Source organism: Gadus morhua, chromosome 13, assembly GCF_902167405.1.
Source record: "Gadus morhua chromosome 13, gadMor3.0, whole genome shotgun sequence".
NCBI classification, from domain to species: Eukaryota; Metazoa; Chordata; class Actinopteri; order Gadiformes; family Gadidae; genus Gadus; species Gadus morhua.
The window spans coordinates 21754415-21769414 of NC_044060.1; the positions used below are offsets into that span (position 1 = coordinate 21754415).

General features: G+C 43.4%; 2 protein-coding genes and 1 long non-coding RNA gene across 6 annotated transcripts in view; 1 reads left to right on the forward strand and 2 right to left on the reverse strand.

Annotated features, from left to right (window-relative positions):
- The window catches only part of LOC115556579 (histone deacetylase 7), a 47218-nt gene extending 43078 nt beyond the window's left edge, over positions 1–4140 (forward strand). For all 4 annotated transcript variants that reach the window (XM_030373684.1, XM_030373683.1, XM_030373685.1 and 1 more), the window contains 2 exons: positions 363–516; positions 1303–4140. In XM_030373684.1, coding sequence (XP_030229544.1) covers positions 363–514 — 152 coding nt within the window. In that variant the 3' untranslated portion in view covers positions 515–516; positions 1303–4140. The remainder of the gene's footprint in view (positions 1–362; positions 517–1302) is intronic.
- LOC115556580 (uncharacterized) lies at positions 3384–11143 on the reverse strand. Its single transcript, XR_003979087.1, has 2 exons — positions 10818–11143; positions 3384–5372 (listed from the first exon to the last, which is right to left on the reverse strand). It is a non-coding gene; the product is annotated as an uncharacterized LOC115556580 (long non-coding RNA).
- A 38-nt stretch (positions 11144–11181) lies between these two features.
- Positions 11182–12199, reverse strand: LOC115557368 (twist-related protein 2-like). Its single transcript, XM_030375130.1, has one exon. The coding sequence runs from the start codon at positions 11821–11823 to the stop codon at positions 11245–11247; it is 579 nt and encodes a 192-aa protein (XP_030230990.1). The 5' UTR covers positions 11824–12199; the 3' UTR covers positions 11182–11244.
- Between the last annotated feature and the right edge of the window lie 2801 nt (positions 12200–15000).

Below are 15000 nucleotides of genomic sequence, written 5' to 3' on the forward strand. Positions count from 1 at the left end.
CATGCAATATAATTAGTATCATAATCAGTATCATACCTTTTATAAGCTCTGCTTTAAAACTTTGAAACACCATTTAAGAAAAGAGTACTTATTATTATTATTTATTTTTTAAATTTAGGGGGTTGAGAATGTAGGGACAGGGGGGCTGACTCCTAGCTAGAAAAGTACTGAGTTCTAACCTAACGTCCCTAGTCTACCTCTAGTAGGACCTGAGTAAAATGCCTTCCTGCTAATAAATTACATCTAAATCATATACTGTAAGTCACTTTGGGGGTCTGCATTTGCTGAATGACTGAATCGTAATTGAGCGTCTCTCTCTCTCCCTCTCTTCAACCTCTCTCTCCTATGGCCCTGGTCCCCAGGTGAGTACTGGCAGAGTGTGCGGTCCATGGCTCCCACACTGGAGCTGTCCCACCTGCAGGCCCAGAGGGTGCGTCCGCGGCGGGACTCGGACAGCGACCCCCTCAACGCCATGGCCTCCCTCTCCATGGGGGTTCGCTCTCCACACCGGTAAAGGTGAGGGCAGTTCAGGGGCAGTCGTACGTCTGGTAACACACTGTGATAACATTCTGCTAGAAGGCTCAGCAGGTAGAGCGGGTTGACTTGTAACCGGAGGGGTTGCTAGACGGATCCCCGGCGCCTCCTAGCTGTGTGTCGCATTGCGTGGTTGTCGGTGCTGTCAGTATTTGAATGTGTGTATTAATGGGTGAATGTCAGGCAATAATTGCAAAGCACTGATGGTGGCCACTGGTTATAAAAGCGCTGTATAAATGCATTCCACTTACCATTTACTATTTTACATTGGTAGATGATTCACAAGTGCTCAAGCATTAATGTATCATCAACAAATGTCTATTATTTAGTTGATGATAAGTTCATCATCAACTAAAGGCTTACAAATGAATGTTTTGTTAATAATTGGTTTGTCTTTAACTGAAGGCTGTTAAATGACTGATAACGTCAGTGTTACGTTATTTTGCAGTAGTGGGCAGAGCAACACTTTTTAAATTTGACTGGTGGGAGTATTGTAGTTAAGTAGTTGTAGCAGTCGTAGCAGTGATAGTAGTGACTAGTCTCACTATTGGGATTCAAACAGAGTAGTGCTGACTCAGGCGTTAACCTCAGTCTAATTGAAGACAGGTTGATTTTGCAGCGAACAGAGATATTCAAACAGCTTTGTACTGTGGAAACACAGGTATTTGTATCTACGTTGTTGATTTCATTGTTGATGAAAACCTAAATATTTGTCAAAAGTCTGCAGACACTGAATTTTTTTTTGTCTATTCCTCCTGACATGAAAAGATCAAAAATCAGAGGATCTCCAGAGTGATGATGAATCCATAAAGCGCGAGGGTGCAGGAAGTATCTCCAAACAAGTACCACACACCCACCGCCGCACAGTCACTCATGTGGATATGAGACAATAAGAACAATAATGGGACCAGCTCTGTCGCTCTCTGTTCGACCACTGTGTGTAACACTCACAAACCACTGGATCACTGCCCCACCTGGCGACTTCAAACTCATCATACCATGATCCTTTGCCAGAAATGTTCTCAGGTAATGTTGACCAAATTACATGACCAAAAGAATGCTAAAACTCATTGATGAAGGATGAGTCTTAACTCCGGTGAATGTGTGGGGAAGCAGCGATATTGACATACAGACGTGGAGATACTTGACAAAGAACAGAACCATGACTCAGAGCATCCTGCCTGGGAGATCTCTCCCCACGGACATGTTTTTTAGAACCACACAGAACTCCAAACCCCAACCTTGTACTCTTACAACGGGGGGGTGGGGGTCAAGGTTATATACCCACCTGTGACAGACAACAGACACATCCACTGTACTTAAGATGTGTCCCACTTTGATGATGTCATATGTTTAGGTGGGACCACAATGAATGAATGATGGATCAGATCCTGAGATTTTCTTTTGTTTTGAATTGTAAATTCTGTAATGTGAACCGTGGGTGGAGTCTTAATCTGTAGAGGAGTACAACGGCAGCAGACATTATGCCTGATAGTGAATATTGACAATCAAAATGTTTCTGATTTGTTTGTTCTTTACTTTTTTGTTCTATTGGCTATATTTGTGTTATAGTTAACTTTCTTGTTAAGGGCTCTACGACTACAGCTATGCCTGTAGCTGTGCTATTGTTCAAATGAACTTGGTGGCATCCATCCATTCAGCACAGCAAAGTCTCTCACAGATCTGTCAACACTTGGAGGAAGGTGACCTATAAGAAAACATTGTGTAGGGTTTCTGTTCTATATTAACTTTCCTTTCAATGACACCAACATTGAACATGTGTGAAGTCTTAATGTACATTACACAGTGCTATATAAGATTTATCTGGCCTTAGTGGTGATGATACATATGAGATTACTTAGAACATAGGGCGTCGTATACAAAAAGCTTTTTACTGGACTTTCTATGCAAGGTTTGGGATTCATAAACACACTCGACAAGACGATGTATTTAACTCTACAGATTTTTCTTTGTAAGTTGGGCCTTTTTTCTGGAGTAATATGGTCTATATTGTGGGTGTTAACAAGGTGCAAGAAGACGTGCATTCGCTTGTGGTAACTTTCAGAGTTGATTGCGATTCATGCATGAAGATTTACTTATGCTCTCTCTCTCACCCGAGTTTTATATATGATGCATTCCTGATATGTATCAAACTGACACACACACACACACACACACACACACACACACACACACACACACACACACACACACACACACACACACACACACACACACACACACACACACACACACACACACACACACACACACACACACACACACAGAGTTGACGCTTATAAGCTGGCAACCAACTGCATACACAAGAGCACTTATTATATCTCCAGGTAAGGGGTGAGTGTGGGTGGGAGGTTCACAGGAAGACAAAGGAATTACTTCTCCAATTGTTGATGTTTCTGGAACCCGGTTGTCCTTAGAGTTCCTTTGTAAGCTGTGGATGTGCATTCCTGCTCCATTGTATTAGAAACAAGCGTCTTATACTCTTTAAGCTCCGTCATATCAAAGACCAGTGGGCCATCCTTTAGTTCAAATAATTTATAATTTTCTGTTTACCATTGGGTCCATAGCTCTGTAGGGATGTTTTGTTCCCGGGACTAAAATATGGAATGACTATGATACATTTAACAGTTAAAACATTGAGGTAGTTGGTAAACCCAACGCGTCCCAATTGGACACAGGTTTTGAGGACCGCCAAGGCTTATGGGAACAGTTTGCAAGCATTGATGCTAGCGTGTCAAAAAAGAGAACCTTTGAAATGTTTTTGTTTATATTCAGCGATGGGATCACCAAAGGCACTTGAAGGATGGGTAAACAACCTTCATGTTGTGACCCAATGATATGGTCTTATTTATTAACTAATCCGTGTTGAAATTCCACATTTTAGTGCATGTGTTGTGTAAGCACAATGTCTTACACAAATTTGGTGGTGCTTTAAATTATTATTATTTTTTATTGTTGGTTGTTTTGGTATTTGTTTGATTTATTTCTTTATTTACTTGCTAGGTCCTGTGTGTACAGGAGATCGATAGCTGTCTTTGCTAGCAATATAACAGTATAGCAGTGTCCATATCAACTCATATTTCATTGTAATCCCTTCAGTTTGAATTCTATTGACAGATTTATCACTATAATTTTCAAATGGTTGTCATTGATTCTTCAGTTTTGTCTTAGTTAATTATTATTATTTTTAATTCTTGAAAGAGAACATTGATGAAAAGACGTGGTGTATTTCTCACTTAATATAGGTGTCCTGACATGGAAGTTCCCTTGCATGAAGGTATTTGTACCTGAATGAAAATGACCTCTCTCTTCGTGATTTCACACTGAATTGATGCACAGTATTGTACATAGCAAAAGACCAAAGGAGAAGCAAGTGCCTTGATCACCCTTTCCAAAAAAGCCCTTAACTAGATCTTAATTTAAAAGGATGCGCATCGTCTTATATTTTAAGGATTCCTGTACAGTGTAAATACTTACAATGAGCTTGGATTGGTTTCTTGATTTTTTTTGTCAGTTATTTCCATGTTTTAGACCGGTTTTTGTCATAAGAACAGAATTTCTTAATAAAGTTATTGTATTACCTAATTTTCTGTAGTCTTTGCTTTTGAATGTTTAGTTTCTAAGCCCCACAGCCTCTGAACCCACTTTCTGAGATTACATACTTTTTTTTCCCCCAACTTTATTATCAACGCAAATGGTAATAATAAAGAACATCAAAGCAACACCGTCAAAGCACAAAACATCATAACAATTCAGAAGAAAATTCTATCAACCAGCAAATAGACTATTTATAAATGTTGAGACCATGTATACTGCAATTTAAATTGCAGTATGTAATTCCATACTACAGCATGGAATGACATTGCAGTATTAAGTGACATAATTTCATTACTGTAATGCAGTAATTACATGAGCAATCATTGTCCCCATTAAAAATTGTCCTCAATTTTAAAGCCACTTTCCTTCCTCAAGAATGTGTCAAACATAAACTTTGCAAAAAATACAGCCTTTAAATGGCACCAATCATACATTTTTTGACATTCTAAAATATTTTCTACATCCTTCCCTAAAAACACAAAAGAGAAAACACAAGAAAGTACGAATGAAATAGTGGCTAATGCAAGAATATTGAGTCATGATTTAACATGAAACTTTCTACTTTATTAAAATTGTGGGAACATGCAGTCTGAACATTAAAACAGTGTAAATCCAGAATTACAGAAAAGTACACAGGAATTGTCAAACTATCTGCGGCACCAAAACAACATTTGGATAGGATCCTTGTGCTCTCTCCCACTTCGCAGCCTGTGGCTTGAGAGCTAAAGCGATTAGCTTATTAGCATCTTAGATGTAAACATTTGTTGTCTGTAGTCATGTCCACATTCAAATGGCCATCTTTCATTGGACATTTGAATGTTCGTCTGGCAGTTCAGTTATTTTATCTTGACGCTATCGGCACCAAAGTCATAGAGAAGCATTCAAGGAATTGAAACAGGCAGCCATTTTGTGACATTGTCTCCTTCGGGCCGCTTTTAGGGGGTTCATCTTTGAGAGCATTCATGATTTCACTGTCCTCTCATCCCTTCATTGTGTGTTGTTTTGGAAACTTTAAGTTTTATTGCTGTGCTGCAAATATAGTCCTCATTGTCTGCCTTTTAGGAAGCCGGGGGCGTCCTCTCCACTTGAAAAGAGAGCAGGAAGATGATGTAGCTTGTTTTCATTCGTTTTTGGCTTTTCAAAAGAAGGCTTCTCTGTTGTGATGATACTGGTCAGTCAGTGACATATTCCAGAAGTTTCCAGAAGTTGAAAACAAGGAACTGTCAGTTTGAACACAGAAACAAAAAGACAATGGAACAACATGTTAATGGCATTGTTTGTGTAAACATATTTTGGATTGTTTCCAAAACAATAATTTCAGTGTTGAGATAGTCGTCACTCCGGAGCAACAATCCAACAAATGCACAATTGCTTGTGGTGTGTGTATGTGTGTGTGTGTTTTTGTTTCTGTGTGTGTGTGTGTGTGTGTGTGTGTGTGTGTGTGTGTGTGTGTGTGTGTGTGTGTGTGTGTGTGTGTGTGTGTGTGTGTGTGTGTGTGTGTGTGTGTGTGTGTGTGTGTGTATGTGTGTGTGGTTGATTGTGCACGTGCCTGCTAGGGTGTGTGTCGTAGAGGGAGAGAAGGAGAGAAAGGCAGGGACCTTATTGTATATTCTCACACATGATAATCTCATTCGTATTGGCCCCTAGAATACTAATTTTTCGTCAATCTTCGCCGTACATATTCATATTCATTCATTCATAAAGTGATTAAATAATTCTCCACTAACGGTAACTGAAGGCTAGAAGCACCATCGCAATTTAGATTGTGATCGGATGAGTGTGAGATAAAGAGATTACTTCGCTACTCTGTAGAAAGATTAATCCCAAAAATTATCTCGCACATGAAATAACCTCCTTTACTTTAGAACAAATTTATTTACAGGGGATCATTTATAATCTGTTCCCTTTTGTCCTTTTGATCCTAACTATACATTATCCAAACGGAAGAACTACTTCAATTCCATATGTTTAAGAAAGCTTTGGTTGTTGCCCACAATAGACTGTAAAAAAAATATACACACACACACACACACTCACACGCACACACACACACACACACACACACACACACACACACACACACACACACACACACACACACACACACACACACACACACACACACACACACACGCACACTTACTCACAGAAATACCGACACAGACATAAATACACACCCATGTCCATTCCAAGACTAAATCCCATCCGCTTTCAGTGCAACTTATTGTGATTAAGAATGTTTAAGAATGAAATGGAGATGGGTCTCCGAGGCCTCCTGGGAGAGGCTGTTGTCCAGGGCCCTTCAGATGCACATGGACTGCAGGGACGATGCATCTGGTCCCAGATCAGCCCTAACGCTCAGGCCAAGGATTTAATATGCACCACAGACCGTCCAACAGCTGGCCAGTCCAAAGTATAACACACATGGCATCTCTCTCTCTCTCTCTCTCTCTCTCTCTCTCTCTCTCTCTCTCTCTCTCTCTCTCTCTCTCTCTTTGTCTTTCTTCATATCACAGAAACATATGCATGCAAAGGACACAACCATGCACACAGACACATACATATGCACACACACATGCATACACGCACGCACACACAACACCGCGTGGTGTGGTTCAGTGGTTTGCTATGAACCTTGCAGTATCAGGGCGAATATGTTCACAATGGTACTATTATTCTCTTTTTTCCTTTTGAAAAAGCAGGTGAGCTAATGGCTAATGACTCTAAATGGCTTATCCACGTATGGAGTGCGTTTACTAACAACTAGCTGCAAACAAGTATCCCGCACACACACACACACACACACACACACACACACACACACACACACACACACACACACACACACACACACACACACACACACACACACACACACACACACACACAGAAATACCGACACACACACACACACACACACACACACACACAGATATACACAACAGAGCCAGAAGTTCCGGCAGAGGAAGGAGCAGTGACAGGCATTTTGATTGGAGGATAAACAGAATAGCCTGTATTGTTTTTTCCAGCTCAAACAGAACAGCCCTCTCACGCTATAAGCCCCCACACTACAGCCAGCGAACAGACCACCGCAAGAACAAACAAATATATACATCCATGTTTAGGGAAACTCATCAATATATATACGGTAGGCGCGGTGTTTGGACTAAACCGTTTCCGATCTTTTACTTTTTTTCAAAGGTTCTACACACTTTTAAAAGTTGCACTCATCCATCTTTATCCATCCATACAGATCCAAGCACAGGGAAAATGTGTGGACGGCGAATGTGTGTGATCTTGACATACAAATTGGGGTATACAGTGCAAACACATGCACACGTGGATGTAATCTCCTCCATTCATAAACACCACATGCACCTTGAGTATGCCATGAAGGAAAGTCACACACACACACACATACACACACACACACACACACACACACACACACACACACACACACACACACACACACACACACACACACACACACACACACACACACACACACACCGCTTTCACCTTGGACACATTTTTCAGCTGTTTTCGGGGCCATACCTCATACCCCCACCATATGTTCACGCATTGGGGCTGCAATTACAAAGAATATATTCCCTCACACTTTCCAGCGCGGGGCCCCTACAGAGAGAACCAAATGACAGGGGACCCGTGATGGACCAGCAGGAGGAGGAGGAGTGTGAGTGAGTGAATAACTACAGAGCGCTGTTTCAAGGACACCAGTGGAGCTGCAGCAGCGTGTGCGGCTGCAGCCTTGGATCCCAGCCTCCATCCTCCACCACCAGGGCAGTGTAAAACCTTCAAAGCCCTCCCCAGGCTCCTGGGGCCACCGGGCCCTGTTTAATGGCGGAGCACCTGGAGAGAGCGGCTCCGTGGGCTCCCAGACATGTGCGAGGACCGTCTGGACACTGAATGCTTTAATCACACCGCTCCCACTGCTGTTATAAAAGTGTCAAGACGCACTTAGAGATTATAGGCAACGTGAGGTGGACGATGTGTGTGTGTCGCATCGCGGTTTGATTTTTTTAAACGTGTGCGATGGTCGAGGACAGGTCTATGTGTGTGTGTGTGTGTGTGTGTGTGTGTATGTGTGTGTGTGTATGAGCCCACAAAGTAAGCGTTAAATGCATCGGCTGTGTGATAATATTCCTATGGGACGATCGATAACAATGATCGAGGTGTGTGTGTCTGTTTGCATTGTGTTCACTTTCAATCTGTTCACCTTCAATCTGTTCACTCTCATTAGGAAAAAGCTCAGAGTTTCACCTTGCAACATGGTCCTGCCTGACCTAACCCTCCACCACAGCCCAGGCCACTAGGCCATGCAGGCCCCCAGTGGGTCTGTTAGCTTTTTCTGCTCCCACACTCACTCGTCCAGATCGCTATCTCCCAGCTCCCATCAGCAGCAGCAGCAGCAGCAGCAGCAGCAGTGGAGAGGTAGCACGCCACCACTTGCCAGGTATTAAATAATGTCATTTGATTGTTATCGTACAGAATAATATATGTACATTTAAGTGGTGCTTCCCCTGTCTCTGTGCGCACACATGTGCAAAAGCAGTTGGACATACATACAACCGAGCGTGCTGTATGCACGGGTTGCCGACTGAGTGCTCCACATTCCCTAGTGTAATAGCGCAAGTGCACGCACATGCACACGCACACACACACACACACACACACATAAACACACACCGACACACACACACATACACACAGAAATCAAAGAAAACCCAAACAAACCCCCACACACACAAGCACCTATGCGCGGATCTATGCACACTCTCTCTCTCTCCCTCTCACACACACACACACACACACACACACACACACACACACACACACACACACACACACACACACACACACACACACACACACACACACACACACACACACGCACACACACACACACACACACGCACACACACACACACACACGCACACACACACACATACCAATTGACGAACACACGCACAACGCCCTATGCCCCCCTGGCACACACACCTTCCTAATGCCTCACAACTGTTTCCAATCTAAAGGTTCCTGCTTGTCTGGGCCCCAGTGGGGACTGATTGCACGATACTGGATACAAGATCTAGAGAACACAAGGCTGCAGGGGGGAGAGATAGAGAGGTAGAGAAGGAGAGAGAGTGAGCGAGAGGTAGGAAGAGAGAGAGAGCGAGAGTGAGAGAGAGGTAGAGAGAGAAAGGGGGGGCGAGAGAGAGCAGTCTTTTTTCCAGTCCTCCTTGTTTTCTCTATACCTGTCTATGACACTTGTGTCTTCTATTATGGTGGTTAAAAACATATTCTGTTCTGCTCTAAAGTGAAATACTTGGTCGCTTGTTTTAATAATCTCAGTCAGTTCAGTGTAAGCAATAGCCTTGTTGGTGAATACCTTTAACTTTCAACCAATACATTACATTTTTTGTTTACATGCCAGATTAAATTGAATTAACACTGACTAAATCACAATGTAATCTATTGTTATAATCTTTATTTTAATAGTTAAAATGTTTTCTATTTCGTATGTTTTAATATTTACTTGATAGTTTTGAACTATTTTTGTAGTACTATATACTAGTATTATATACTATAATAATTTGCTCGTAGGATATATTTATTTTTTTAATTCTAAGAATCTATTTGCTCAATTCAAATTTTCTCATTTATATTTCATAAGATAACTTAACTCACATATTATTACAAAGAGGATTTATCCAAATTTGTAATTTTTTACAATATTTTATACAATGAGACTTGTAGTAATATATCTAATAACAACAAATATAACATAATAATAATATGGAAAAGTTTACATATACTGAATATATTAATTTTTCACTTTACTTTATGCATATTAAATGGATTTAAATAACGCTGTTACTGTTTCACTGTTGACATTTCATGAATAAACGTATTTCTTAATTTAGTTTTGCTGATATTTGTCTACCTGCTGACATGATAAATGTATTTATAGCCGCAACCTATTGTTTAAGTGAATAATTTGTTCCCCTAAATGTATACTGCTTACAAAGATATACTATGAATGAATATATACTATTTGTATTGGCCTATAGAGTCTTTAACAACTAACAGATTGGCGGTCACAGAGTGATCTGTTTCATGTTGGCGCAGTTATTTTCACGTATATTTCTGTTAGAATATAAAATACTTTAGGTATTGTACCGTACTATATCAATGCTACTGATTGTCTTGCTGAAGATTGGTCAATGTTATTGTGTTCCTCCAACTTAATATAACCGTACGCAAGTGTTACTTGACGTTTTTTCACCATTTCACCATTACTTGTTTAAATGTGTAAACTTTAGATTAATTATGAATACACATTTTTACTGTAGCTTATTACGCTTATTGTAATGAACATCGCCCCTTTTTGCAAAGAAAAAGTTTGAAAGATGTATGTTTACCAAACGCAGGTGTTTGTCTGTGTGTACATGTGTGTGTACTTGTGTGTAAGCGTGCCCGCAAGTGTGTGTGTGTGTTTGTGTGTGAGTGTGTGTTAGTGTGTGTGTGTGTGTGTGTGTGTGTGTGTGTGTGTGTGTGTGTGTGTGTGTGTGTGTGTGTGTGTGTGTGTGTGTGCGTGTGCGTGTGTGTGTATGCGGTTGCTATGATATCATGTACATACCTGCAGGGCTTCACTGCGGCAGCATGGCAGCACCAGGCTGAACGGTGGGTGACACACAGAGCTCCTCATGCAGACAGACAGCGTGGAATAAGATAAAGTCGCCGGGGATGGATGGCAGTGGCAGACTGCAGTGGTCTACATTACATTCACGTTAGCGCCTGAGCTACAGGGAACACAGAGACTAGCTTAGCATGCGGGGAAGGTCTGGGGTCAGACAGGGGGGGGAACATCAAATGTTCAGTAATCAAGATGTGTGTGCAAAAAAAGAAAGGCAAGGGGCAGGGGTATAGAGACAGGACAGATGGACACACGGTAGGGTCAGGAGTGGGGGGGGGGGGGGGGGGGGGGGGGGGGCTGGAGGAAGGGGAGCGAGGAGGGAGGGGGGGGGGTTGGGGTAGGGGTCAGAGAGGAGAGGTTAAAGGTGGGCCTAGTGGCTGGCCGACATGGCCCAGGCCCCCTCCATCCTCCAGACGGAGAAGGCGTAGCTCAGTCTTTCGTGGGCCAGGTAGTTGCAGCTGGCCAGTTTGGCGTCCATCTCGTCGCTCTGCAGCACCTGGTAGAGGAAGTCTATGTAGCGCGACGCCAGCTTCAGGATCTGGATCTTGCTCAGCTTGTCCGAGGGCAGCGTGGGGATGATCTTCCGCAGCGAGGCGAAGGCGTCGTTCAGCGACTGCGTGCGCTGCCGCTCCCGCACGTTGGCGATGACGCGCTGCGTGTGCAGGTCCTCGTAGGGCTGCTCCGGCCCGGGCCCCAGCGGCGTGGGCGCCAGCGAGACCACCGCCGTGGGGCTCTTCTTCAGGCGCTTGGGGCCGGCGGCCGGCAGCAGCCCGCCGGGGCTCAGCCCCACGGGCTCCTCCGGACCCCGGCCCAAGCTGTCCTTCTTGGGGAACGGGGAGCGCTTGCGGTTCCCCGGCTGCGGGGTCTTCTTGGAGCCCCGCTCCAGCTCCTCCTCGCTGGCCCCCAGTCCCCCTTCCGGGGAGCTGGTGCAGGACACCTCTTCTCTCATGGCAGGTCCCTCTGGACGACTTCCTAGAACGCCTCCCTGGCTTCTTCTGATCCAGACACCCGCAATGTCTACAACGCTAGTGCAACGTACAATGGTACAGCCAACGGCTTCTGATCCATCCAGTAACGCAAGCGGTGGAAGGAGAGAGAGGAGGCAGGCACACTCTTAACTTACAGCCGATGTCGATGCTCCATTGGCCTTACCGCTGGTCCGACGTCTGCACCCCCAAGTCCCGTTGCCTTGTTACCTCGTAAAAGTTCTCACCTCCGCATTGCCAGTCCCAATCTGGCAGTGGCAACAACAACAAACCCTCTGACGGGCTGGTCCTACGGCTGGCCCTCTTTTATACCTAGCCGCTCACCGATGGCCTACGCCCTGCTCCCATTGGCTACACAGAGTTCAGATGGGTGTGTTTAAGTTGGAGCCAGGCAGAGAAGCAGGAAGTGCAGTTTTAGCTGGGTGGACGGTGGAGGAAGGGGTAAGTAGTTCTCCTGGCCAATAGGAAGCGGCGTGTCTAATGCTGCAGTAGATGTCTCAGAGTTTATGGGTTCCAGATTTCTGCTGCGGTTCTCCTGCTGTTGCGCTGCACCACTCAGAACACATTGCTTATCCATCGATCAGGAGGTTGGGAACATCTTTGGGAATAGCGTGCCTTGATCGATATTTTCACATTCACATGTAGTATGTCCTAATTAGAAATAATAATGTTAATATTTTTATGCTTTGCTTGATTCTGATAATTATTTAACAATGAAGCGTTCATTATAGTATTACCCTGATATGATCAATTTATAAAAAAATAAATTACTGAGTTATTGATATCCAGGTCGATGTTCAATCATTGTTTATAAAATCAATCAATCAATTCTCCTCTGTAACAGTTAATTCAGCCCGAACACTGGTATGGTCGTTTTTTGCCCAACAAAACGACACGCTTTGTTTGGCTTTGTGCTTTCGGAATGAAAAACGTTTCCGAAAGCAAAATGCCAAATTGGATTGTCAAACGGAAACTTTGAAAACTTAAGGCGGCGTTCGATTACACAGTGCGGTCTCTGTATCTCTAAACTGTGAGTTGGTACTAGTTCAAAAAACAACAAAAAGGAATTTCAAAGGCCTTTAGTAAAATATGAGCCAATTACTGTATCAGCATCAGCTGATACAAGTGAAAACACCTTTTTACCTTAAAGAAACAGAAAATAAACGACTCTGTCCACATTCAAGTACACATTCTTTCCTCGGAGCATGGCCGCAATGACACCTAATGAATACACTTCACTGAAGCTGATAACGTCGGCCCAATCTCCAGCTCTCTCCCTTTTCAGAAGTGTCTCCGTGGAGATAGTGACAGATCCCAGACGAGACCCTGGACGACCCTTGACCCTGAAGTGGCGTTGACCTCAGCTGGCTGAGGTGAGGGAGCTGCTAATTGTGCCATCCATGCCCTGTGGCAGACCCTCAGACACATGGTCCTGCTCTGAGGCACGGGCCCCGGGGGGGGGGGGGGGGGGGGGGGGGGGGCGGGGGGGGGGGGGGGGCTGTGGGGCTGGGCCTGTAGCCACTTAGCACCACCCGTAGGAACCTACACCCGTTTGCTCCCTCCTTAGTGGGACAAAGACGCTTCTCCAGCAATATAGTGATGCATAATCCAGGAATAGGCTCGTCTAACGGATTCCCTTGAATAACGTATTTCCAGGCTGTTCAAAAATGATTCTTGTGTATTCAAGCGTAGGCAGGATGGAAGACTGTACGTGTGTTGTGGGTGATTCAGCTTTGTTTACCCTGGTTTCACAACCCGGGTGATCGATGATACATAGACGCATCATGCAGCTTCACGGTGCCTGTGGGTCCTCGCAGGGCCTTGGAAAGGAGGGGTTTCCATGGCAATGGGTTCCTGGAACGACAACAAGGAATTTCCCAATATCACTGATAGTTTCCCAGTAAAGGCTCTCCAATAGATGCATGCACATAGATAAATGCAAACATGCATATATAGATATATAGATGGCAAGATAGATAGAAACATAGCTAGATACATGGATCAGTGGTCGCATAGATAGATTCATAGATAGATAGATACATAGATAGATAGATAGATAGATAGATAGATAGATAGATAGATAGATAGATAGATAGATAGATAGATAGATAGATAGATAGATAGATAGATAGATAGATAGATAGATAGATAGATAGATAGATAGATAGATAGATAGATAGATAGATAGATAAATCCATCCATCCATACATCCATCCGTACATACATACGTACATACATACATACATACATACATGCATACATACATACATACATACATACATACATACATACATACATACATACATACATACATACATACATACATACAAACATACATACATACAAACATACATACATACATACATACATACATACATACATACATACATACATACATACATACATACATACATCCATCCATCCATCCATCCATCCATCCATACATACATACATACATACATACATACATACATACATACATACATACATACATACATACATACATACATACATACATACATACATACATACATACATACATACATATATAGATGTACACATGGATAGATTCCCATTCCATTCAAACACAAGAATGATCATTATTTGCAACTACAGCTGTGGTAAAATGCTTACCACAATGATGTCAGTTTATGTTATTAAATCTTGTGGTCCTGTCCTATGCTGGTAATGCTATCGTATTTCACCCACAGGTGAACTAGGTGACCCGGGGTGTGAGGGCAGGCCATCCTGTCGAGGCCCAGTGATTGGCCAGCTATCCATTTCATCCACAGTGATCATTTCAATGGAGAGCAGCGCAACCTCCAGTCACGTCCAATCAACTCCACACGTCGACGGAGGAGGGAAACTCCTCCGCTGAATGAAGAGGACCAACTGACGGAGGGACGGACGGACGGACGGACGGAGGGACGACAGGGTGAGGTACCGGTATGTATACAGCACGCTCGCTATTATGTATTTACATAACCCACCTGTTTGTCAAAGGAATTCCGAGGATTAGCGTGGAATTACACACAGATTTTGCCGGACCGGTTGACACACGGATGGAAGATCTATCCCTTGCCTGATTACTGCTAGAGCTAACCTTTTAGCTCCAGCAGTAAGGGGGGGGGGGGGGGGTT

Bases quoted from the DNA above. Each gene is read 5' to 3' on its own strand.
- LOC115557368 (XM_030375130.1), bottom strand. From the start codon at position 11,823: ATGAGAGAAGAGGTGTCCTGCACCAGCTCCCCGGAAGGGGGACTGGGG.